The sequence below is a fragment of the Camelus ferus genome, chromosome 30, assembly GCF_009834535.1.
Source record: "Camelus ferus isolate YT-003-E chromosome 30, BCGSAC_Cfer_1.0, whole genome shotgun sequence".
In the NCBI taxonomy this organism is placed as follows: Eukaryota; Metazoa; Chordata; class Mammalia; order Artiodactyla; family Camelidae; genus Camelus; species Camelus ferus.
In genome coordinates, this window is record NC_045725.1 from 13886359 (window position 1) to 13912778 (window position 26420).

General features: G+C 47.6%; 2 protein-coding genes across 9 annotated transcripts in view; one reads left to right on the forward strand and one right to left on the reverse strand.

The window, feature by feature from the left end:
- KATNAL2 (katanin catalytic subunit A1 like 2) overlaps positions 1-12516 on the forward strand; it is a 67838-nt gene extending 55322 nt beyond the window's left edge. For 3 of the 4 annotated variants that reach the window (XM_006183804.3, XM_014558458.2, XM_014558459.2), the window contains exons 14-16: positions 10524-10686; positions 11516-11618; positions 12098-12516. In XM_006183804.3, coding sequence (XP_006183866.3) covers positions 10524-10686; positions 11516-11618; positions 12098-12237 — 406 coding nt within the window. In that variant the 3' untranslated portion in view covers positions 12238-12516. Of the gene's footprint in view, positions 1-8672; positions 8720-10523; positions 10687-11515; positions 11619-12097 lie in introns of those variants that run through there. The other variant, XM_032470735.1, reaches the window with a different exon arrangement.
- Positions 12517-14267: 1751 nt separating this feature from the next.
- Positions 14268-26420, reverse strand: part of HDHD2 (haloacid dehalogenase like hydrolase domain containing 2) — a 37180-nt gene continuing 25027 nt past the window's right edge. For 4 of the 5 annotated variants that reach the window (XM_032470736.1, XM_032470737.1, XM_006183805.3 and 1 more), the window contains 4 exons: positions 24358-24574; positions 22274-22337; positions 15231-19244; positions 14268-14877 (listed from right to left, as the gene is read on the reverse strand). In XM_032470736.1, the coding sequence (XP_032326627.1) occupies positions 19141-19244; positions 22274-22337; positions 24358-24574 (385 nt within the window). In that variant the 3' untranslated portion in view covers positions 14268-14877; positions 15231-19140. The remainder of the gene's footprint in view (positions 14878-15230; positions 19245-22273; positions 22338-24357; positions 24575-26420) is intronic. The other variant, XM_032470738.1, reaches the window with a different exon arrangement.

A 26420-nucleotide genomic window follows, 5' to 3' on the forward strand; every position in this document is an offset into this window, starting at 1 on the left:
ATATTCTGTTTTATGTATATGCAAGTCCACTGTAAGATATATGACTTGTAGAGCTGCTCTCCCATTCTGTGGCCACTGGTCAGCCCTCCCTCCCTCCCTCCCTCTCTGGATTTTTTGTCCCTCTCTCTCTTTCTGCCTTTGCTAAACGTCCCATGTCTGTTCTGCTTCCCAATCTCCGAGCCTTTCAGAAGACCTTGTAACTGGTTATTCTGCAGCAGTGCTGTCTAACAGAAACATAATATGAGGCACACACATACCTTAAAATTTTCTAGTCGCCACATTCAAAATGTGAGAAGAAACAGATAAAATAAAATTTAGTAACATTTCCTATTTCACCCAACATAGCCAAAATATTATCATTTCAATATGAATCAATATAAAAGTTATTGTGATATTTTATGGGTTTTTTTCATATGAAATCTTTGCAATCGGTGTACATTTTACATTTAGGGCATGTTTCAGTTGGGACTAACCACGTTTCAAGTGCCCAGCAGCCACACGTGGCTGGTAGCGAGCGTGTCGGGCAGTGCAGACCCAGAGGCCAATTAGCTGCCCCCATGCTGCTGTGACAGAGGGTGATAACTGCCTCCCCGTGTTCACTTCGTCCTCCTAATTTAACAATAGAACCCCAACTTTTGGATTCTATTTTTTAGCCTCGCCTGCTGTTAGGTGTGGCAAGGCCAGGCTTCTTTGTTATTTGAACGAGGTGACGCAGGCTCAGTTTGAATATTCTGCCCCAGACCTGGAATCAGGCACTGATTTACAGAGCCCTCCTTCCCTTCAATGGGAAATACTGTTTTTAGAGATCACAGTCTCACAGTTACGGGTGTTCCTTGCTCGTGGATTATCATTGCTTCTTGGCTTTTTGATTGGGCAGAGCTAGGAAATACATACGTCATTTTAAAGATGAGTTCATGCTAATATGTCCCGTTCAAATTTAAGATGACAAGGTTTTTAATTAAATTATTTGATTTTATATTTGTATCTGTTCTCTAATTGTGAAGGTTTTAGTTCTTAACAACATTAATATAATTACTATTCACTTTATCCTAATATGCAGATTATGTAGATCTCCCACCATGCTGATTATGTGTCAATAACAAGAGTTTTCAGAAATAGTACCAGCTCGATCATGGCAGTAAACGTTTTGATGACGACAGTGGTACAGACCTGGCGTAACTGAGATGGGAGAGCTAACTCGGGATTTCTCAGCCTCAGCACTCATGACATTTTGGGCCAGATAACTCTGCTGTGTGGGGGCCCCGGTGAGCCAGCATCCCTGGCCTCGCCCCACCAGATGCTGGTCACATCACCCTCAGTTGTGACAACCCAGATATGTCTCCAGGCATTGCCAGACGTTCCTGGGGGAGGGGGCAAAGTCACCCCCAGTTGGGACTTCTTGGACTAATGGAAGGAATGACGGACATTATATGGAGACAAACTATCACAAGCACCACTAATAGGCTCCAATTTTCTTTTTAAGAACTCCATAAAACGACTGAACTTGGTTTACTTACACACAAGGTGGCATATTATAGAAATTGTGCTGTATTTTGATTTTTTCCAGAACAGTATGTTCTGCAGACCTTTCCAAATAAGGACAGAACATCCTCCCTCCCTCCCTTTTTAGCTGCGTGTTTTCCGTCTTGTTCATATGATAGTCTATCCCAGTCACCTGCTGATGGGCGTTTGGGCTGTTCCTACTCTTCTGCGGTTACAAGAAATGTTGTGTGAGTAACGGTGTGTGTGTGTGTCACTTAGTGTATTTGCTGGTGCATCTTTGGAGTAGGTTTCCAGAGGTAGAATTGCTGGGTCAGAGGGTTCGTGTGCATGATGTTGTAACAAAGGCTGCCAGACTTCGCTCCGTAGAGGTTGTACATTTTGTACTCCCGCCAGTGTCCCGCTTTCACTACTTAACATTATAGAAAGAACATTTCCAATGTCATTACATAATCCTTGAAAATTGGATTTTGTACTGGCTGCCCAAAATTCCCACATGTGAATATACCACAATTTCATTAAACATTCTTTTCCTGTTGAACATATATAACTTTCTCTATTATAAATAACACTGAAATGAACTTCCTTGAATAAAAATCTTTGACCAAAATCTAGTTAATTCTTCAGGACAGAGTTCTGAAAGTCGGAGTGCTGTATCAAAGGGTAGAGATGTTTATTTAAAGTCCCATGCTATGTGTTGTCCAAGTACTTCTAATAGGAAATAGAGTGTATTTTTATCAATATTGGGACAGACCTTTATTTTGGCTTCAGGGTCTTAGATGAGGGAATAAAGTTACCTAATTCAAGCACTCTGTCCTTCTTGGGGAAATAACTCAGTCATACAAACTATGTAGAACCCTGTCCTACAATCCCCAAGGAAATTTTTGATGGTTAGTGGTGTTTCTCATCTAGCATCTTCCAGGGCACTTGACCATCATTTACTGCTTGTTAACTCATCACTTCCCCTAAACAAATCCATTCTGTCCCAAAGGGTTAGCCATCGTCTCCCTTCTCAGCAGTGGGACGGCGTGCAGTGTCTTAGTTTATTCAGTGCTTCTCCGCTGAGGAGCCCCTTCCCTGATCTATAGCATCACAGAGAGGATGAGAAGGAAGCAAGATTTAACAGCCCGTCTGTGTCATTTGATGTGCAAATAAGCAATGAGAGGAGTAACAAAGATTGCATCTTTAATATTACCACTCAGAGTAACAGCCATGGAAGGAGCGTTTAACAAGCACAATCAGGACTAATTTGACCCGTCTCAATTGTTGAGTATTCACAAACTCAGGCCCAGGAGTCCAGAGGGAAACAAAATACTGAACAGGGCCATTAAAGTGAATGCCATCTTTAGACGTCTATTTAACTTGATGGTAGTTCGTACAAATAAGGTGCAAAAATTGTTACGTGTGCAGCGTGTTGAAACTCATCTTTTCCTTGCTATTTGCAAAAGGGCTAGACATTTCACTGTCCCTCTTAAAAATCACCTGCCTGGTATAACCAAAGTCTGGATTGAAAAAAAAACTTAATATGGAGAAGAAAGCATAAGATCCAAGAGATTACTGCACTGGAAATGGGCAGGAATGTACCGTGTAAACTTGCTTCTTCCCATACGAGCTCCCTCCTGTCCGGCGTGAGATGTCTGCAGAAGGGTACACATGTGATTGAAGAGCTCAGCGGGTACAACCCCGGGCTTTTCCACAACAACTCCATGCATCTCCTGGGCTCCAGGGGGAAGCTGTGCTCTCTGAGGTCCTACCTTTTAGCCTCCTGCCTTGACTGTCATTAACTTCTAATTTAATGTTTCTCCAAGAGTGGTCTCCCACATGTCAGTAAGCATAGTCCAAAAAATAGGTCTAATGTCTAATAAGTTCAAGAGATACTGAGTTAAATAGAGTTCAGCTGATTTCCTCAGTGGCAGGACTTCTCACTGTCTTTAAGATGCTGTTGTTGTGACTCTCCAAGAAAAGCTATGAGAAAGCAGTATGTTCCATATTTATTTGACCCCAGAATGCTTCCCTTAAGGAGCATTTCATCAGACCGGTGTTCTATTTGAAAACCTTCTGGGAAACTGGTTTGCATTAATTCACTCTGATCTGATGATTGCATCTTTCAATGCAGTTACATTCAATTAGGCTTTCAGGCTTTTAAAATCTTTTATAGTTTTTTAAAAAGTGACAAGAGGCCCCAAATGAAGTCACTTGTTCTAAGCCTGCGTCACCAAACTGAGACTCAGTACCTAATCTAATTGCCGTTTCAGCCTCCCCAGGAGTGTAGCCTTAACCAGTCAGGCTGGAATTACCTGGTGGGCACTAGTGAGGTAATCTATCGAAGGACTCCCGCTGTCCCCCAAAGGAAGGTGACCTTACCTGAAACAGTCCACTCTTTGCTGATAACTTCCTTCTGCCTATAAAAGGCTTCCATTTTCTGCAGCGTTTCAGATAGAGCTCCTTTCAGTTTGCTGGACGGGATGCTCTTGGATTCCTGAATCACTGAATAAAGTCAAATAGGTATTTACCTTTACTCATTTGAATTTTGTTTTTTAACAATGGCACGTTTGTGCGTACTGGTGATGGAACTGCTTCTCTCCTTACAAAGCTCCCCTCCCCGACGCAGTAATATTAAGTCCGTGATCCCCACACGTGGTTGGTGAGTGACTCTGATACAACCAGGAAAGAAGTGCGTGGTACAGGGTTTCGTAGGTGCAACGGGGCAGACACGTGACTGACTGTGTTGCCGGTGATTAGGTTCTCGACTTGTCACAGAAGAGACAGGGAGGTTAAGAAAGTCAAGTGAGGGTGTAGAGAGCGGGCAGGCTCAGGTGAGCAGCTGCCCTGAGTTTCTTTGGCAAGTTGTTACATAGGGTGCAAAAATGAACGAGCGGAATATTCGTTGGGGAGGGAAGGGTTTGGAGTCATATTCCCTGATTTTCATCCCGACTCCACCTTCCTGAAGGGAGGATGGAGTTCTGTCCTTATTTAGTCTGAATCAGAAGTGTCATGGCATCGGTGCACGATGGGGACTTCTAATCTGCAAGGCTAATCTTATTGAAGCTTGTCTTCTGCTTGTGAGCTCGCTTCTCAGAATGAGAAGTGGCATCTCTGAAGATGACAGTCCCCGCATAGAGACTACGTCCTTCACCTCCTCTTCAAAAGCACCGCCCAGCCAAGTGAGTGGAATGAGTCATCCCCTAAAATCATCATTTTCATTGTTTTCACTAAAGATGAAAATAGAATGTTTCATTCCCATTGCCCAAGTCGATGCTGGTTTTCTCTGTTACTTCAAACGAATGATGCGTATAGGATGCTAATTTTCAACCAAGCGAATCAGCTTCCTCAGTAGAGCCTGAGCTTTAAGGAAGCATGAAGCCAGCCACCCTGCACCACAAGTTCCTTCATTCACCTAAGTAGTATTTATTGAGCCCCCGTTGGAAGTATTCTGCCTCATGGAGGGAAGGGGGAACCCAAGATACATGGTCCATGATCCTTGGCCTCTAGACGCTGACCTTCTGATGGGACAGTGGATGAGATACAAGCGCAAATCACTGTGACGTGAGGCTGTAGCCGGCCATGGCACTGGTACCGACAATAAGTAGAATGAAATTGTTATTGGGAAGAGGCCATTTCCAATGAAAGAAGTTTCACGAAGAAGGCACAGAGAGCACTTGAACGGGGCCTGTAGAAAGCCCCTGGCTCTTGGCAGACAAAGTGGAAGTTCCCAGTGAAGAAAGAGGCCTGAGTAGATCCTCAGCTGTGATGGCAAAGGACGGATTCAGACAACAGCAAACAGAGCCGCCTGGCCCACGCGGGCGGTGGAGGTGGGAGCCAGCCTCTGCGGGGCTCACTGTGGGAGACGCCGTAACCTTCAGCGCGGTCTTCGCTGGCTCCCTGTCAGCAACCAGAGGATACCACAGTTCCTTAACCTGCTCCGCATGGATCGCCACGGTCACTCGCTCCATGCTGGTTGTGGACGTCCTGCAAAGACTTTGCCTACAGCACTGGAGGTTGCTTTTCTCTTCCCACACTCAGATGGTTTGAACTTCGTGTTTTAACTACAGAATGAACAAACGAGAATTGTGTTTGGTTTCCAAATTCTGTCAGATTTGGCATGATTACTGTTCCAGGAACAACATGGTTTAACAGGGGAGCTGGGCCAAGGGGCTGAGGGAGGGGCCCAAAGACTTAGGGCAGGATCCCAGGTGCTCAGTGGTCCATGCGGGCTGCCTCGGTGGCCAGTGGGCGCTGCCACGTTGTATAGAGCAGTGGGCGTGGGTCTAGTGGCCCGTGGTGAGGTCTGCGAGCCTTCCCTGTGTCACATGTCACTCTCGCTGGTTGCTTTTGACCTCTGAGGTGATGGAACTACCAAATGACGAAAGGAGATGAGAGAAAAGAATAATGAACGTTTCAGAATCAAAGTGTAGCAGCTACAGGGACTGTTTTCTGGTTGCCGGAGGTTAAATTTTTCACATAAACATGTTGACATAAAGAATGATTCCTGGGTACGTTGCATTTGCCCTTTGTTTCCTCCCCTGTATGATTCTACTGTTATTGATGTCATTAAAAGTGCATTCATCAGGCCCCGCTGTCGGTGAGTTGCACTTATTTTGTGCCCACAAGCAGTTTTGAGGTAAATCTCTTGCTTTAGGGCATTAGCTGATCAATACGACCATCTGCAGTGAGGGACCGTTTTCCCACCTGGACTCCCATTTTCCCAGTGCGTTCGGGGATCTGGTCTCCCTCTCAATACGAAGTCACTCTGGCTGGAATGGGGAGACCTGAAGGTGCTCCTACCAAACAGCCCCGCTTCTGCAGCTCTGCCCTTTCTGGGGGGGCAGCTGGTCCAAGGAAAGGCCTTGGAAGAAATACGGCACCTGCTTGTCACCCCAGCTCTGCCATTTCCTCACCTTATTCTCTCTTCCTCCCTGGTTTTCAGTTTGGGGTTCTCAAGTCTTATTTCATCCTTGGAGTTTAGGGGACCAACATGCATGCCGTCCCCTGGACCAAACCTCTCCTCTGTTTACTTAGAAGCAGGGAGTTTGTCGTCGTCGTCGTTCCTGTGTGCTGGAGATGTCGCAGTGACAGTGCACCTGGGCAGGTGGTCGGCGTTTCTGCACTGAGTCCCTAAATGTGACTTTCATGGTTTCTCCTCTCTCTCCTCACCCCGCCCTTCACGACTCACTTCACCGCCTCCTGCCGCTGCTTCAGGCCCAGCTCCCTGCTGCTACAGCCAGCCTGGATTCCCACTGGACGTACCTGGCGTCCAGTTGGTGTCATCTTCTTGGAGACGTGTCTTCCAGAGCCTCCTTCCCGGCTCCAGACTGAGCTGGCTGTCCTCTGTTCCCGGGACCCCGCTTGTCGTCCTGGAGACTTCCTTCTCTTTCTGTGGCCCTTTGGTTTGGTTTCTCTCTCCCATTGGTTACTTTCCTGATAAAGGGACATGGGACGTAATCTTTCTAGGCTTTGCATGTTGAAAATCTCTTTTTTCTAGCTTTCCATTTAATTGATGATTTGATCAAGATTCAGATGTCTATGTTGGAAAGTATTATTCCTCAGAACTCTGAAGGTGTTGCTCAATTTTCTTTGGTCATCTCACACTGCTGATGAGAAGTCTTCTCCATCCATTGTGTGCAGCCCGTTTTTTCTCTCTGGAAGCTTTTATGAGCCTCCGTTTGCTCTCAGGGTTCTGAGATTGCCCCGTGATGTGACTTTGAGTCTCCTTGCAGTTGCCGTGGTGACTGCCCCCTGTGACAGGCACGGGCTGCAGAACCTCACTGTTCCGGTTCAAGTTCAGAGCCGCCATTCACTAGCCTTGACCGCAAGCTAGCTACTCAACCTCTAGGCCTCAGTTTCCTCATCTTACATGGAGGTAACAATAGGAGACCTACCTCATAGGGTTCGTTCTGCAAATTAATTAATATCTGAGAAATGCTTCAAACAGTGCCTGTCACTCGGTGAGTGCTATTTAAGCATCAGCTTTTATTAATATTTGAAATATAAAAAAATAATCTCCCAGAGGTCTGCAAAGTTCCCTTGACCCTGTGTCTGCAATATAAATGTTGGCCTTGAGAGGGGTCGTGGTGGTGCAGGTGGCTGAGTCTCTGATGTGAGATGAATTTCAACAGGGTGAGGCTGAGAGATAACAAAGCAAAAGGGAAAAAGAAATAGGATAATCGTTACTGCTGGTAAAAAAAAAAAAAAAAGCTCTTGGATGTGGATTCTTCGCTCAGGATTGGAGGAATAATAAGTAATGAAAAGTCACAATCTCTTAAGAAATCTGGCCACTCCAATTCAGGGTTCAGATTCGCTACCTCGAAAGGTGATTTCATGTTTTCAGTTTAAAAGGAAATATCACGACATAGATCCAGGGTGAGAGTAAGAGAAACGGGAGGGTGTTGGGGAAATTCCTGGTATCTTCATGAACGAGAAAATCTGGTTACAGTGTTTTCACTGCTCCTCTTTATTAGAGGCTAAGCCAGACCGACACATAGGCACCTCCAGTTTCCATACTAGAAAATCAAACAAGGATTTCCCTCCCATCTTGGGACTTGAAAATTTAACATATAAGGAGTTCACAGACACACTCAAAATGATGTTTTCACTAATTTTTAATTTTTTAATTGAAGTGTAGTCTATTTACAATGTCGTGTTAACTTCTGGTGTACAGCACAGTGATTCATTTTTGCATATATATATATATATTCCTTTTCATTATAGTCTATTACAAGGTATTGAATATAGTTCCCCGGGCTATACAGCAGGACCTTGTTGTTTATGTGGTAGTTAGTATCTACAAATCCCGAACTTATCCCTTCCCACCTCCTTTCCCCCCCCGGTAACCATAAGTTTATTTTCTATGTCTATGAGTCTGTCTGTTTTGTAAATAAGTTCATTTGTGTCCTTTCTATTTTTTCAGATTCCACATATAAGTGATATCATATGGTATTTTTCTTTCTCTTTCTGACTGACTTCACTTAGTATGACAATCTCCAGGTCCATTCATGTTGCTCAAATATTTTATTCTTTTTATGACTAGTAGTATTCCATCTCACACACACACACACACACACACCCCTCACAACTTCTTTATCCATTCATCTGTCGATGGACATTTAGGTTGCTTCCAAGCAAGTAAATAGTGCTGCTATGAACATTGAGGTGCATGTATCTTTTTGAATTAGGGTTTCCTCTGGATATATGCCCAGAAGTGGGATTGCTGGATCATAGGGTAAGTCTATTTTCAGTTTTTTAAGGAATCTCCATACTGTTTTCCATTAATAGTGGTACCAAACTACATTCCCACCAGGATAGGAGGGTTCCTTTTTCTCCACACCCTCTCCAGCACAAAATGATTTCTTTTTTAAATTGAAGTACAGTCAGTTACAATGTGTCAATTTCTGGTGTACAGCACAATGTCCCAGTCTTGCGTATACCTACATAAATCTGTTTTTAATAGGAATTGTAACTCAAGATAACCAAAGAGCCCCAGTTAATGAGGAAAAACTCTACTTTACATAATAATTCCAAATAACACATTTGGAATGGAAACAATTTTAAATTGCTGTTTTGCATCCTTCTCATGAAATAACTGATTCAAAGACCACGAACTAGTTGAAAGGGAATGGGAAGCGAGGTATTCACATGGTGCCAAAATACTATATGTAGAATAGTTACTTACTTGCACAGAGGTGAATGAGAGATCATGCAATGAACAGATCTGTGGTCTCCAGATGATCTCAGTAATTAAACACCACATCACTAACTGGGACTACACCAATATGTGGATCCCAATGTAACGAATATGAAAACATCATCATCTATGAAATATACTTGCCAAAAATGTTTCTCCTGATTCTAATTAAGCTTTTACATCGAGCCTTCCATCTTGGAGGACAGGGGATGGAGGAGCCAGTTTACCTGATACCGTGAGCAAAACCTCAGGTGAATCCGGAATTTGGGACATTGTACAACTAGCCTTGTTGTTTCAAAAAGGAGCCGAGACAAGGAGACTGCTTTAGATTACAAGAGATTTAAGAGACATAATCATATGCAGTGCATAATCCTTGATGGAATTTTGGTTGGAAAAGATATTTTGGGTGTGATTGGAGAGATTTGACTACGGAATGAGCATTAGACATATTATGCACTCAGTGTTAATTCTGTTAGCGTCATGGTGGTATTGTAGCTCTGTAAGAAAATGTCCTCTTGGGGAAATGCATATGAGGCATTTGGGGGTGGGGTTTCGTGATGCAATTTACACCGAAATAATTTAGCAGGAAAAGATAAATAGATATGAAGCATATATGGCAAAATGTTAACTGTTGTTGCATCAGGATGGTAGGCAGGTATGTGGACATTCGCTGTTTTAGTCTACTTTTCTATTTGCTTGAAATTTGTGTACTAAGAACATTCAGGAAATGGCCTGCAGACGCAAAAGTGCATAAACCTGGCCCGACAGTGTTTTGGGAGGAGCAGGAGTGAGGGTCTCAAAGGGCTGCATTTGCCTTGGGCACCCCGGAAGGCGCATTCACTCTTGAGTTCACCAAAGCAGTGGCGTGAGGTAGCCATTCAGGCCAGAATGGGAAGCGCCCATGGGTTTGCGAAGGATTCACGCACTTCCCAGAGTGCCCGAGTGACTGCCAACAAGAATGCATTCGCTGGCAGGATCAGACTGAATAACTGATGTGACACGTGCAATGAGGACGCTTACAGGCATGGTGGTTGCGATTTATTTCCCCTCAAATTGTCGCCTAAAATTACCTCCTTCACATGGGGTATTTGGGGGAGGTATTTTCTCTTTCTCTGTTTCTCTCTCTCTCCTTCCTCCCTCCTTCCTCTCTTTTTTTCTTCTTTTTAACCACTTCTCCCAAACAGCATGCAGTGACAGCCCCATCCACCCAGGATAGACGCAGTCACAGGTAAGAGGCGGCACTGTCTCCTGCGATGCTAAATTTGTTCTTCAAATAGAGTTGTTGCTTAAGAAGTGAGTCCTCCACCACCCCAGGCAGCTCGCGTCTCTGGCGTGGTTTCAGGGAGCTGGACCGCGCCATGCTGCGCCGCCTGGAGAAGCGGATTCTGGTCGGTCTCCCCAGCCGGGAGGCCAGGCAGGCCATGATCCACCACTGGCTGCCCCCCGTGAGCAGGAGCAGCGCCCTGGAGCTGCGCGCTGAGCTGGAGTACAGCGTGCTGGGCCGGGTGAGCTTCCCCGGGGCCTCTGCCGGCAGGGGGCTGGCCACGTGACAGTTTCTTGAGGGGCAGGGTCTTCTCGTGAGCTGTTTGGAGCCTTGAGTCACTTAGAAAAGATCCCAACAACGCAATGGGCCTCTCCTTCATGAAACAGTGAGCTCTGTCCCTTGGAAACATTTGGGCAGAGAGAGCTGTGATGATGTGGAAATAGCATGGGGTTTAGACTTACAGAAACTGAGGTCAGATCCTGGCCCCACTGCTTATTAGCTGTGTGACCTCAGGGGAGTCACTGACTCTCTGAGCCTCAGCCTCTTCACCTGCAAGCCGGGTAACACATATGCCGCAGGGATGCTGTGACGGTTCAGTGAAAGTCTTTCACAGACGGAGAAGCTTTAGGTACCTGCCTGTCACCCCCATTGTCACTGGTACCGTTGCCTCTTTGAGTGGACACTGGAACACGATGTTCTCTGATGTTCCTCGAAGCGGGTGTGATCTCACATACAAGAAGGAAAGTGCCTACCAAGTTTGATCGTTCTTGGACTTGGGCACAAGGGCCCCGTCAGGCTGACTTGGGTGGTCCAGACCTTCACCAGCTACTTGCCCCTTGCACGTGGATGCTGTTAGGCAGGTGTTCATTAGCCAGCTTCTGAGGTTATCCAAACACGTTAGCAGCCTCTCTCCCCCCAAACATTACTTACCTGGGGAGCTTTCATACAGTGTTCACGGGTGACAGATACAGACTCCAAACAGGGGCTCTGATACTGGGTCCTGCCCATAAGAATGTAACCACCACTGGCGCCCTGGCTGTGCCTAATGGCTGGGTCTGCGGCTGTTTCAGGAGACCGAGGGCTACTCGGGCTCGGACATTAAGCTAGTCTGCAGGGAGGCAGCCATGCGGCCTGTGAGGAAGATCTTCAGTGCCCTTGAAAATCACCAGTCAGGTATGGTTGGGATGACAGCAAATGTGCTCCGGGAGAGAAATGTGTTTTAAAATTCAACTCTCACCAGCAGGTGGCGCCCTGCTCCTGTTCTTGGTGGCTCTTTACACGCGCACTCCTTCCTTGGGCAAAAACCTTCCTGCACTCAACTCCTTCCTCCTCTGCTGTTCTGTTTTGGATCAACTTTGCCCCTAGAGATGATAAACTCCTTTGGGCTCGGGCTTTTATTTCTCTGGCACACTATGGCGTTGGGCTGGATCCATTTGCGGCCCCTATATAAATATTAAATAATACTTTATAACAATATATTTAAGTCACATTGTGTGTATGGGCTTCAGCCCTCTTTAGTCTTGCCTTTTGCTGCATTAACCATTAAGAATGCTGCATTATGCATTGTCTTGAAAGAAGGTCTATTAGCGTTTCAAGAGCATCGATCACCATTAGGTCGATCCGTGTGCCGTGACGCCTGTGTTTTTATCTAGAGAGCAGCCACTTACCTGGGATCCAGCTGGACACAGTGACCACTGCCGACTTTCTGGACGTGCTGGCTCACAGCAAGCCTTCAGCAAAAAACCTGACTCACAGATACGCAGCCTGGCAAAGTGAGTTCGAGTCTGTCTGAAATCACGTGTACCCTGACCTGGCCACAGAGACAACCGCAGAGGCCGCCCTGTTTATTAGTGTAAATAGAAGGACGTGATACTTGGAATAGAAAAGAGAAAACTACTCTTGAAGACTGGACGGGTTTGGACAGCTGTATCATTTTGGAAGTAGTTTCATTGTTTTTTCATGGTCAATGTTGGTGAAATATCGAGGATTCTAATTTACAGGCCCATGTGCTGTGCGGCCGTGCAGTGGAGACTTTTCTCACGGTGAGAGGCCATAAAATGTTGATGAACAACTTCTTGTGAGTTTCCCTGTTTGTGAACTGGTATTTTCATTTGGAAGGGAAGGATGTGGTTGGGAAGCTGGGTTGGGATGCACAGGGTGGTTCGGCGTTGGGGGGCCGACGGAAAGCTAAGCCTGACAGACCATCTGATCAGCTGACAGTTCAAGACGGGGAAGGAAACGGAGTCCGCTTCTGTAGACAGTATTCTGAATCTCATCAGTTCTCCCCGATTCCAACCCTAACCAGTTTCATCAGCAGCAAACCCCTCCCAGACTAGCCCCACTCAGGAATGTCCCCGACCGTCTCCAGGGATGAGCTAAGAGCAGTGGGGGCCAGGAGACCACCTCCACTAGCTACCAGCTGGAGTGTTTTGGGTTCTGGCTCCTACTAACATCTTTGTTCCCATCTCACATCCCGTGTGCTCTTCCCTTCTCTTTCCATTGCCACAGCTCCCCGGTGGAGCCAAAGCTTAGGATGGGGTACCTGAGCTTCTAGAACAGACATCCCATCTCCCCTGCTCTTAGGTGCCTTCCTCCACAGCTAGAAGCATCTCCTTCAGAAACCCACAATCTCAGGCATCTACTTTCAACTCCTGGTAAACTCTGAAGGCTTCCACTCAGTCATGCCACCCCCTCCCCACCTAGAACTTTCCTACCATAAGTCACCTGTTCTCTCCTTCGCCTTGTTTTCTTCATCCCTGCAAGGCAGACTCCCCCAGAGAAGACAAAGTTCCAGGAAAAGGGACACTCAGGGTGGCTAAACAGTCCAGAGGATTTTACCCTTGTAAGCAAAAACATTTTGGGGTACTGATTAGAGTAGAATATTCTCAAATGCCTCATAAAATGTCATTTCACAGAAAATGTAGTCAAATTGAAAATATACCTTATACAACAAATTTAAAATAAACAAAAGGACATTTCATCTTCGTGTAAGCGAAACTGAAACTTCGTGACCACTGGGGCTTGCCCTGCGCAGCACTGCCGACACCCGGGGTGTCAGGGTCTCTTAAGCGCGAGTGCCTCGGACCACTGTCGTTACCAGTTTCCAGCATCTGCCTTCTGTGCCTTTGGGTCATTATCTTTGTCAGGCTGTCAGCTGTCACTTCTTGTAGCTGTCAGCCCATTTGCTCATGGCCTTTGTCATCCTTTCTGGTTTCATAAAATCTCAAGTGGACGGAACCTCAATTATTGTTCATTTGCTGTGGTTGGAAAACAGGTAAGTGTGCACCGTGTGTGTCCTTAAGAGCGGACAGCACGCTCTGTGCCGACAGGGCCTGGGCACTCTTAGCTCACTGCCTGGGAGTTCTGGCTCCATTCGGGACCAGTGTGGTTTGGCCATCCCTCACGGCAAATGCCATAACCATCCACTTTCAAAGCCACCTCCACGTCCGTCCTCCATCTCCGCAACACTCCACCTAAATCCAACCACACAGCCCCTCCTTCTCTCCTCCCTCCCTTGGGAAGTCTGTAAATACTCATGCATGTATGTTTTTAGGTCATGTTTTTATTTTGGTGGCTGCTTGTTAGTTTTATACATTTTCTAAGGACTTCCTGCTTTGGATGAAACGAAATGTAGTTCTTTCACCCCTTTGTCCCATCACAGACACCTCTTTCCCTACCATCCCCAAATAGGTTTACTACAGTTTCAGGTTAACGGAATAATCAGTATTATTATGACATTGCTCATTGCAGAGCCAACTAGTGAATTAGGATTACATTTCCTTTCTTGTTGTTTTGTCTTTCTTAGAAATAACAACTGCCTTGTTTTTTCATTTGCTTAATTTTCTAAGAATTTATTCTTATCTTTATTTGGCAACACTCTCAGATCCGTCACATACCCACCAGTATTGTCTTCCAAATGGCCGAACATGTCAGATAAACTTTCAGTGCCATTCCCGCACTCTCCGGTCCTGGCAGTGTTAAGGGGAAGGGGACCAGGACTGCCGCAGAGTAAGCAGAGATTTGCTGAATTCCATCTTCACCCTGTGTCTCACTGCGGCCCACCACCTTGCGTGCTGTCTCTAAGGCCTTAACTTCCAAAGTCCCGCTTGCCACTCCATCCACCTTCCGCCTCCCAGCTTACTGCAGCTTCTCGTCCACGGGGGTCTCCTCTACCATTCTCCTCTGGGTTGTCCTTGTGGGCTTATACCGTCTTTGTTCCTTCTCATTTCATTGGGGCTTTGAGAGAGATGAGCAAACACGAGTGACTGATCTACTGTTTTAGTCTCTGGTTATTTTTTTCTTTAAGCAGATTAAAAGTGTATGTGAGTTTAAGGGATACAGGACATTGACCCATTAGCTGTTGGTGGAACTTTAACCCCACATGTGGTATTTTCGTCTGAAGCAGAGGTCGCACTCAGACGCCTGTGGGAACCTGCAACACAGTAACACACGGAAAGTAAGACACGGAAGGGGCGGGGGCCGTGGTGAGCTGCAGAGGCCAGGGCTACCTGACCCAGCTCCAGCGGGATGTGGACAGTCAGACCCGACTCTGCCAGATCGCCCGTCCGTCCTAGGAAAACCAGCCGCTGATCCGCACTCGCCACCTCCTGACACTCAGATGCTGGCGACTGAGGCCAGCCGCCCGCCTCCCCCGCCTCCCCCGCCTCCCCCGCCTCCCGCCTCCCCCGCCTCCCCCGCCTCCCCCGCCTCCCCCGCGGCTCGCTCTCCCGCGCTCTCCCGCACTCCGTCCTGGCCGTCGGGCTTTCCCGGGTGCACCATACTTACCTAAGATGATGGCACCCTCACTCTTGCTGGCTTTCTCCGTCTTCGTCAGTCATCAGCGTCTCTACCTGCGTTGCGTGGGTGTTGTCTGTTGACCCTGCCCCAGGGTTAGCGCCGTGGCTGTGGGACTTCTCTCCCTGCTGTGGAGTGAGCGAAACACTCCTTATAGTGACGCAGACAAAGGCCATCAGCACTGTCCGCAGCTCCGTGGCTACAAGTCGTGATCGCCGGTCCACAGTATTTCGCTCACTGCACGCCAGCCCTCTTCTCTGAGAGGATTTCTTTACACAGTCATCTTTAACCTGTCAGAGCCCTTTGGACTTTAAGATGTATTTTTATTTTTCAATTTTCCAACCAGAACACACCTTAGGAGTACGGGATACAGTCTGTTCTGTCGCCCTTAGTGCTTTACCCTCGGGGGCATTTAATGGTCTGATTTTCTGAGGCACAGGAGCCAGGGAAACAAGCAGGCCCTGAGATGTGTATGACATTGGGGTGAGCACTGGAAAAAGGTCTCAAAGTGTGTTTGATTTGAACAGATGAGCAGTTTGGACTAGGATAAATGATGTCTGGGGCTCTGGCACCCTGCTCTGGTCGCCTCCTAGGGAGAGCAGCACGCTTGGGGTGCAGGCCTTGATGGCGGGTGGAACACGAAGTCAGCAAAGGCCCTGTGCACTCAGGCCGAGAAAGGCTTTTGTGACTTATGTCGGAGAAACCCCATCATACAAACCCGGCTCCGTGCAAACAACTGGTGCCAGGAATAAGGGACTCAGCTGCGTGAGGTCGGTGTGTTCAAGACACAGAGGACTGCAGTTGTCAAAATTCTTTACTGTCGGTGCCCAAGGGCTGCGGCTTCATCCTCCGTGAACGCCGCTGATCCAGCTGAACACGACCAGCGCGGGTGAGTTCTGACTTTCCTGTCCAACTTGCTTCAGTAATTTTTAAACGTGGGACTAAGAGTGAGGTGACAACACCATCATTCCAAGGGAACTGCTGACATCCGCAGCTACAGGTGTATGATGGAGCCGTCACTTAGACATGGGCTAGCCCCCTCTTCCCTCCCAGGCATTACATCAGCTCTGACAGGTGCAGAATGGCAGGGGCACAGCCACCGCAAAACCAGCTGATTCTGGAGGTGAGAGTGAAGAGGCTGGAACAACCGTGCCTCCTCCACTGGACTGGCCCTCTGCCCGCCTCCGCCCCCCTCCTCACCAGTGCGCACCTGCCTCACAGCGGATGCTCAACAACCATCTCCTGACAGTGGGTGCCTCTCTAAGGCCCTTTCTAAGTCCTAAGATGTCACTTGGTCCCTTTTCTGGGGTCAGGACAGGATTACAGAAAAGCTGAAGCAAACACTATCCTTGGGTCAATACCACCAGGCAGCCCTTGAAACGAAATGGCTAGAAAGTGAAGTCCTTGACATTCTTCAGCTGTTAAATCTCCCTCATGAGGCCCAAGGCAGACCAGCCAGCCGGGCTGGGAAGGTTTTCAGTAACCTCGATCTAAACCAAGATTTTTATTTATCCTCACAAACTTCACTGTGGACGGGTCAGTTAGTAAGATCTATATACTGTTTGTTAAATAAATAAAATACCCAATTAAAAGTATTTTAATGGCCTACAGGGCCAGGCTAGAGTGGAGAAGAGCGGAGGAGCTGTTTCTCCTGGCTGGGCAAGCTCGCCCACTCCCGCCACTCACCCACCTGCGACGTCTCCTGCGTGGCTCTAGCTCTAACCTGTCTCCAGGGCACCCCGGCCATTACTGAAGTGTCTAAGGCCTCCCCTACGGGCAGTAGGTCTAACATGAAACTGTTACCCTCCCTCCCCACAGCATTAAACTCCTGTAACATTCACAGCTGGTTTTTACAGGCTTCGGTGACCACCTGAGTGCCCGTGCTGTGGGGACAAGAGAGGTATGAAGACCTAAGTGCCATCCAACAAGAGCTATGTGGGAGGAGGGAGCACTTCACCCCATCCTGCGGTCAGGGTGGCGTCACAGAAGCGGGGACACGGCATCTGCATGCCGCCTGGGGTCTTCTCACCAGCTCAACTAGTAAGGCCCCTCAAGGCAAAAATCCTTTTCTTAAATGCTTCTTTTGCAGCATGGCACTTGCACACAGCAGCTCGCGAGGAATCACTGAGCTGAGGGCGGCCCGCAGCACCAGGCCCCGCGCGGCCAGCCCCTCTGTCCGCAGCCAGGGGCTGCTCTCTGCCGGGGCTGGCCTGAGGGAGTGTAAAATGTAGCAGGACGTGGCTGTTTTAAATTCTCAGGAAGTCTTTCCCTACTGAACTGAGATGAGTCCCACCAGCCTTTTTCAGGCGGTTAAATGCGACACTCCTGCTACCTCTGCACGGTCATCACTGCAAACATGGAACACTTAGCATCCGCCTGATTCTACTCCAAGCACTTAACATACAGGTTATGCATCTGGCCCCCTCAGCAGGCCTGTGGGGTGGGCACCAGCATCATCTCCACGGCACAGGTCAGGGGAGGGAGGCACGGGAGGCCCACAGTCACGGAAGCCAGGTGCCGGCGAGGCTCCGGACCTGTGCCCTCTGCCCCCTGTACTCATCTTCCCATCGGGGTGGTGGTCCCACCACAGCTGTCCTTCCCACTCTAGGAGGTATAAATACTAAGTTGGGGCAAAAACAAGAACAGTGTTCACCAAACGACCAAAAAGAGGGAGCTGCCATTTATTTCGCTTTGCTCCCTCCCATCCAAGACCAAGCTGATCTCTAAACAAGCATCAAAACCCGAAGCTCATTAACACCGTGCACTTCAATAAGGTGAACACTACAGCGATGCACAGTCACGTGCTAACAATTCAATGCCCACGAGCCCTGTAAGACAATTGCAAAGGCCCAGGATCATCACGGTATGCAAATGACTGGGAAAATCATTACTTACTTAGTCCCCCTCATTCTGGTGGGCTTGACACGAGAAGAATAATCCATGCTACAGGACGAGATTTCATTTTACAGCTGTAGTAACCAAGTGCATAAAAGCCTGAATCTGTCCCAGTAGCTTCTGAAAGATTTCTCCCACAGTGTCAGAGGCAAAAATAATGAAATCCTGCAAATGTACAGTTAATTGGACCCTGGTGGACACTAACCTCAAAAATGCATGGTCTATAAGACATTAAAAGCTTGATTTTAGTTTCTGCACTGTTCCTGTTAATAACAATGTCTAATTAAAACATCTGTAAAATACTGATAGTTTTAATTTTACATAAAATTTCCAAAACAACTGTTACACAGTGTAATAGGTATCTGCAATGAATAGGTTATTAATGGAAATATTATTTTAAATTAAAATCAGGTTCTAAATTTAAATTAGTCATCTCTGGCTAATGAAGAGAAAAAGAAGTCACCCGTGCTGGGAATAACACAGTAGCTAATCTAGTTTTCAACATCTGTTAAAGCAAATTCACTTGATGGCTTGGGCTAAAGGACAATTCATTTTGCTGCTTCTGTCCTGCACCCCACTTGGCACTTCTAATGGATCTCACAGTTGAACTCAACATTAAAACTATAGCCTAATGCACCCTTTAATGCAGTTTTATTCACAGCCTGAACCCCACCCCACCCCCACTTTACCAGGGAGCAGACAGCAGAGGGTAAGGCTCCCTGCAGCAGACTCTCCCTCCAGCCCTGTGAACCTGATGAATATTTTAGAAAGAATGGCACAGAATCTCAGCTCTCCCTTTCTTTGGGTCTCATCTTCTTTTACAAAGTAAAACAAAAGGCACCAGCAAGGCTTAGTGCCGGGCTGCAGCTCAATACCCCTCCTAGTTACGGCGCAATCGCGACCAGCGCTGAGGGGTCTGTCTGTCTGTGGTGGCTCTCACAGCACAGGGACTCATTCCAGATGATGAAAAGCTGCGTTTCAGGTTGCTTCTGATTCGCATGATGGTTCACAGCAGATGCTGCAGAATGTGGTCCACAGCATGAGGGAAGCTCTCACAAGTCAGGTAAGGAGCTGGATTAATTTTTTCTTCATCTGCTGCTCGGTATTTCCCTGAAATGAAAGTAAAGCCAGTGAACAGAGGCCACTGCTCAGAAGCCACATTCATCACACCGGGGCCACCACAGACGCACCCTGACAATGACCAGAGAGTCGGCTTTTATGGAGGCTTCAGGATGCAAGGAGGCAAGTCAGAGAAACACCGTGCTCAGCATCTCCCAGGCCCTCTGGTCTGTCACCAGGGCCGGTCACAGGTCTGGCTGTCCTGACAGCTCAGGCTGCCTTCACATCTCCACAGCTGGTGGAATCACTTTCTCTCCCCACCAGCCCTTAGATAGGAATGGTTACTAAATCAGTGCTTTTAAACGAAAGCCCAGACCCCACAGGGCAGAGGCCTTGTCCGATCCCGGGGGTGACCGGGAATGGCGCGTGCTGTTCCCAAGCAGGAGCCGTGAGCCGGCAAGTGAGCGGCCTGGGGAGGGGAGGGCGGGCGGGAGGGATGGACGCTCAGTGCTCACAGCCTGGGCCCAGCACGCCGCTTAACTCTCCCGGACTCTGGGATTCAGGACCCACAACCAAACAGCCCATTCTGGAAGCACAGGATCCCAGAGAGCTCTCACAAGTGTAAATCAGACGACGCATGGTCCCTATTTAAATACCCTTCATCTGTCCCAACTCCCTTCAGAAAGACCCTCAAGTCTCCACTGTTGCCTACCAGGTCCCCGGTCCCCCAGCCAGCACCCCTCTCTCCTAAGCACGTGCCGCTCTCACGGGCTGCAGGCCGCTCCCGGACGCCCACCACCCCCTCTGCCTGGAACATTCTTCCCACCTGACTCTGTCCCTCACGCTTCGGGTCAGACCCACCTTCCCATCTAACTGAGATTCCCTCCCTGTTTCTCTCTCTCAGCATCCTGTTCTCTGTCTCCACCGTATTTATGACAATTTGTAATCACGTGTGTTTAATGTTGGTCTCACGGCTGAGATGATAAATTCTCTGAGAGCAGCGACCAGGCCCGGGACATTCCCCAGTGTACTCCCAGCACCCGATTCCCAGTATTTTCTTTAAGAACGATGGAAGGAAGGAGGCGGGATGGACAGATGGACGGACAGGCAGAACACACCTCAGCCGAGGCTGGGGAAGAGGCCAGCCGCCCTGCAGCCGCAGCGCTGCGTCTGCGCCCGCCCGGCCCCCTCGCCCTCTCATCCCCTTTTCTGTGATCCTACTGTTTACTCTCCTGCACTTCCCAGTATCCTCTGCCTCCATCCAGTTCCCCAGCAATAGACCCACCATGTTCTACACTTCCTTCTACTTTCCACAACTACCTCTTTAAGAGCCTTTGTCCAGCAAACACCAAGCCTGAAAACCCCTTGCCCCACACCTCTGCTCCCGGCCCTGTCCTGACTGAGTTCCTACAGGAAGGGAACCAGCGTCAAATGTCCAAAGGCAGTGAATGTACGCCTCACTCACCTGAGTGTCCTCAAAGCACCTGTCCACGGGATGGTCCACAGAGCAAACTCTATTGCTAGTTTTTAAATTTTTTTCAAGCTTAAATCCTACTGAGTATAAACTCCTTTGCAAGATTCCTGCTTGGTCGCGTAGGTAAGTTAATGGCTGACTACTGCTGTACCGCCCACTTCCTGGATCCAGGTCTAAGGGCAAATGTGTGAAAATCAAGGTCCTGAGCCACAGAGACAAGGGCATGCAGAACACAAGTGGGGTTTCTACAAGGTACAAACTGACACAGAGGCTCAGGTACGTGTGACAGTTCCAGCAGCTCGCCTGCGTCTGGCATGCAGCAGGTGCTCAATAATGCTGGCTGAGTGGATAAGGCAGGCCCCCATCACTCAGGCCTGACTCAGCGTGGCAGTCTATACTTCCCTGGATGAATACATGGTGAGTGGAGGGCGCATGCAGGAAGCCACGTGATGACATTAGACCGGGGGGCTCCCGTCTCTTCTAGGTGGCTGCTTTACATGCTCAACGGGAAATAAATTCTGGTTAGAGTGAATCAAAAGCCTGTTAACAAATCATGGAGCAAATATATACTGAGCATCTATCATGTGCTACTCACTGAGGAACAAAATTGCTCCAGACTATCGCCGAAAGGCATACGAACTCACAGAACCAACTACGGAACCATTTATCTGCTACTGAACTGACAGGAGCTGATGACAATTCTTGGACAAGACTCCTGGTTGCCGTCCTCAAACCTGTGCTGTCCGTCCCAAGCTTAGCAGGTGCCATTTGGGGGCAGACTTCTCCATTTTATCCGGAAAGGCTCATTAAGTTCCCACACACAGTTCTCATACCTGCTCTGTCCTTACCTTGAAAGGACTTCATTAATCACATGCCACATAGGAAAACTGCACAGACTCATATACCAAGAGTGAGAAGGGACCAGTCTAACCCCTTCATTCGTAAAGGGCCCAGAGAGGTGAAGGGCCTTGGCCAGAGTCTCACACAGACGGTGCAGAGCTGAGACCGAGACCCAGGACACCCGACTGGTCCCCTGCCATGATACTCTATTAGCTGAGACTTTCCCATTAAGTCCTTTCCCTTTCCTTAAATTTGTTTGAGGGACCACACTTAGGATACCTAATTTTGGTATAGAAAACAGTTACTAAAACAGTAAGTGAAAAGATAAGAAAAGGTTTTTTTTAAAACATTAGACATTGACACAAAATTTTTATCAGATCACTCAGCCAGTTCCTGAAGAGACCACGCCAGCATCTTACAGCTGGTGCAAAAAAAAGGTATTTTGACAGAGCCCCACAACCGCCGGTCTTTCGGCCCACGGGTGATCTGTACACCCAGAAGCTCCCATAAACACTGTCAGCTGGGACGGTCACCTCTGGGGAAGTGTTACAGCACCTCTCAACTTGGTTCGGACGTTCCCGGTTTTGTACAGTGCAGGTCCTCTCACATTGTCTTTTTCTCCCCTGTGGATCCTAAGCCCATTTTATTTTTGCTTTGTGGCAGAAAGAGAATTAAAATGCCCAGTGGGCTTTGCAAAGACTGTTCTTTAAGCAACTGTGTATCCTACCGTTCTGTTTGAGAGAAAGCTTACACAGAAGATACGTACCAGTCTTCACCAAGATGCCCCGCATGCCGACATTCTGCGCCCCACCAACATCATCCCTGCAATCCTAGAAAAGCACAAAGAGGCACTGAGTCCAGTGCCGTCAGCTCGCCAAGAAAACCTACCGACTGACTGACTAGGCTGGGATGGCCAACTGTAACCCCATGTTTTTTTCTTAAAATGAAAGAGAGGAAGGTATAAAGAAAAGGGCAACCCCACAGGTAACAGTCTGAGGGAACATACCATTTGGAAAGGGAAGCGTCCCAGAGGTAACAGAGCAATAATCCTAGTAACCAAACATGAAAAGCACACTTACAGGGCTTCGTGTTTTGCCACATGTACATCTATTTCCCTTTAAAAGAGATCACAGAAAAAAAAGGATTCTATCATTTGGCAGCTTTTGAGGCGAGTGATCCAACTGCAGGGCAGTGAATGAACGAGGCTCAGAAGACAGCTTTTCTGCCGCCCGTGTAACATACTTTCCTTACTTTCCATCGAATCGTCCCTCACAAGCGGAATCAAGTCAGATCAGCTGCTTAAACAGATTGTGAGACTATCTGATGTTCAGTTCACACTAGGGGATAACAGATCAGCTTGAAAGGGAAAGTCTTCTTTTCCAATTCTTACACAAGATAGGGGAGAATATACTTGGTGGACGGTGATGACAAATACAACATAATAAAAATCCAAGAACTGGAAGAAAACATTAAAAAAAAAATCAATCCTGCCATCTCATGTCTAGAAGTAGGGTTCCTTCAGACCATGCCCCATAATATGCCCTTAAAAAGCATGCGTATTATTCAACAACAGCCCTGGGGAATGAGTCTTAGAATGTCAAAATCTTCATTCAGGGTCTAACTTAAGATGTTTTCTGTTGTGTCAAAACTTGCCTTGTTGAAGCTGTGGAGACGGGGGAGGGAGAGAGAAGGGAGGTGGGAACACGTGGACAAGGAAAGGGAGGGAAGAAACGACCACTCTCCCGATAGCGACCCTCCCCGCAGCAGGACGCTGCTGCTGTGTGCCCTCCCACCTTCCATTCTGTCCCAGGACCAGTATCTCCAGGGATGAAGAATTCTGGAGTCCCCAGGCTAAGGTATCCACCTTCCCAAACACACATTTGCCTGGGAAAGTCAGCTCAAGGCCTGCCAAGGGGGAAAGGCATTCCCGAAAAGATGGTTTTTCAAAACAGTATTGAGTCCAGCAATTATCCCACTGGGTTTTAGGTGAATGACGTGGAATGAAGGGGAAGGTGGAATCAGGAGGACCGTGACACAGCTCACCCAGCACGAGCTAAGAGGGCACGGGATCTGTAGTTGGCCTGGGAGGCAGCCCAGGGCCTCGAGTTCTACCTCCAGCTGCGCCACTAATGAGTTACGGGGACGCCGGCCTGGAGATCCACCTCTCTTGGCTTCAGTTTCTCAGTCTATAAAATGGGGGTTTGGACCAGACAATCTCCATGGTCCCTTCCAGCCTAATGCGTTATTATTTAAAATTGAAATATAATCCTTGCCACCTCCTTACCACAAGGCAGTGCGCTTTCTAGCTCTTTCCCCCTCATGGCGCACATAGAAAATAAAGTTTTCCCAGTACACAGGGGTAAACCGACAGGGGGCCACAGCTGGAGGGCACCGGCTCGGGGCCCCCAGTCGTCCAGGTCCAGCCCTGCCGCTCAGAGGGCCGAGACCATCAATATCCTCAGCTATCTGTGGCACACTGACTGGGGAGGGAAAAAATCAAGAATGGGAGAATTCTTTAGGAACAGGTAGGTGTTCTCTGAATTAAGTAATATTCAAAAAAATTAAATTTGTGTAGAAGCTTTCTTCAAAAAGACATACAAAGCATTTCAGTGACTTGCATTTGACGGTCTCTTGAACTGTGCATATCTCATCACACTATGAAGAATGTCAGAAATAACCAGCGTTTCAGTTCTTTAGAGGAGCACCAGTCCACACGTACTGGGAAGCCTGTTTCACAGGCAGCCACTTAATCCCATCTGATACCACCAATTACAGTTTCAAAGTATCTGAAGCTGGCTCTTCCCAGCAGGACAGGGGAGCTCGGGGCACTTCCTGGGCTCGTCTACTTACATCTCCTATCATGACGGCCTCCTCGGGTTCACAGCCAGTGCCCCGCAATGCCTCCAAAAAGAACGTTTGCGCTGGTTTCCCCACGACTGTGGCTTTGGTGTCTGTGGCAAACTCCAAAGCAGTCACAAATGGTCCAGGCCCCAGGGCTAAGCCATCCTTCCTCTTGTAATACCTGGCTTTGTGGATTGCTATCAGAGGCGCCCCGTCCAGGAGTAACCTAGAGAGACAGAGAAAATGGAAACTGGCTAAAAGCAAGGCTTTTATGACTGGGAAAGAATGTCAGACTTACAAAGTGGTTTTAGTCACACTCACAGAAACAAATAGTTTCTTATTAACTTTTAATGACTTGCTGTCTTCTAATGAATTCGCTAGGAACTGCTGGGAATTACACTCAGATACACTAAAGAAAGGTGATAGATTATTAAATTTGGGATTGCTTCAACCTTTTACCTTTAGTGGTTTCAGACACTTTACCCAAATCGCCGGGGAAAGAGAATTAAGAGAAGTAAAGCCAAATAAGACGCTCAAGGGAAGCAGCTTAACTTAATGAGGAAAGTTGTTTCAACCTCCCTAACGGCAAGCAGGTGGCTCCTGAGCCTCTGATGCCGCGGCACACCTGCTGCTGCAGGGACGAGCCAGCTCACCCCTCACAGGCCTGGACTCCTCTCTCCTCGACTCCAAAACACAAGCTTCCCTCTGATTCAGAAATTCCTCGGAGCGCTGTACAGACACTTTCTGCTTGAATCTCCTTCCCTCTTCGTTTTACCTTTTGGCTGCTTCTGACATTACTCTGCAAATCAGGCCATCCTCCCTGAGGAGCACACGGGGAGGGTAAGGGACAGCCCATGTCTCAAGTCCCGCCCTCTGTCCTGACGTAGGACAGATGCTCTCAGACCAAGCGAAACGCCATAATTTCCCGTTAGTTTGAGAACCAAACTCTACACATACCTAAGGACCCTTGTTAGTGACTCAGGCAAAACACAATAAAACAAATCCCCAAACCCCACCCAAAGAAGTCTGCCATCCAGCCCAACAGCGCAGCCTAGTCACACAGCAGGGACAGTCACGCACGTGCTATCATCTAATGGAACGCGGGACATGACGGTCGTCTTAAACTGCTTTTATCCAATGTGATAAATGATCTCACTAGCTTAATTTACTTTAAGCCATCTACTTAGTTAAAATATTTAGTATGTCCATCGAGGAAGAATTCATCACATCTTACCCTTCACAATTATGAGTAATTAAGCGCTCAACTATGAAACTGCTAAATTATTCTTGTCAGTGGGCATGGAAATGCCTTCCTGTGGGAGATGCAGAATTCAGGCATTTATGATTATTTTATTAAGTAAAAACCAATACTGGATTATTACAGGGCCTTATTGTTAGTTACTACAAAATTGCTCACAGCACAAGACAGATCCTTAAAATTTATTCACTAATATTAACATAAATTTATTTCTTAAAGCAGATCTTAAAATCCAACTGCTGGGAAACCTGATAAAGCCACCATGCTGGCCTTGAAGAACCACAGCTGCAGCAACGAGAGAATGACAGGTGGTTTACCGTCTCCCCTCTCCCCCAACCTCCCCGCCGCCCCCAATCCCATTTATTTGCTGCTCTGCCACGGAACTGGAATTCTTTATGCAACAGACCTCAAAATTGCTTTCCACTTACATAGCTAAACTAAAAACTCATTTGATTTAACTTTGTTAATATTTTATAATGTATTAACTGGGGATAAGACTTATCAGCTTGATTGATGTGTGCACTTAATTCCCAGGCAGCACTGGAGTGCCTTCCTTGGAAGGGTGGAACCTGTGGGCTCCTCTCCATTTCCCTAAGTGGGAACTGGTCCTCCAGGAGGCTGAGGGAGACAGGCAGCTCTCACGGAAGTGGTTCCTGCTTCTGTCATTCTCCTCCGCACAGCATAAGCTTTATTGAGGCTTTGAAGAGCCAAGGCATGTTCAGGATGGACTGAAAGGTAAATGTTTTCTAGGACACAGATTAAAAGATTTTTCATAGTTAAACATTTTCAAAAAATATGCAAAAATCGACACCCC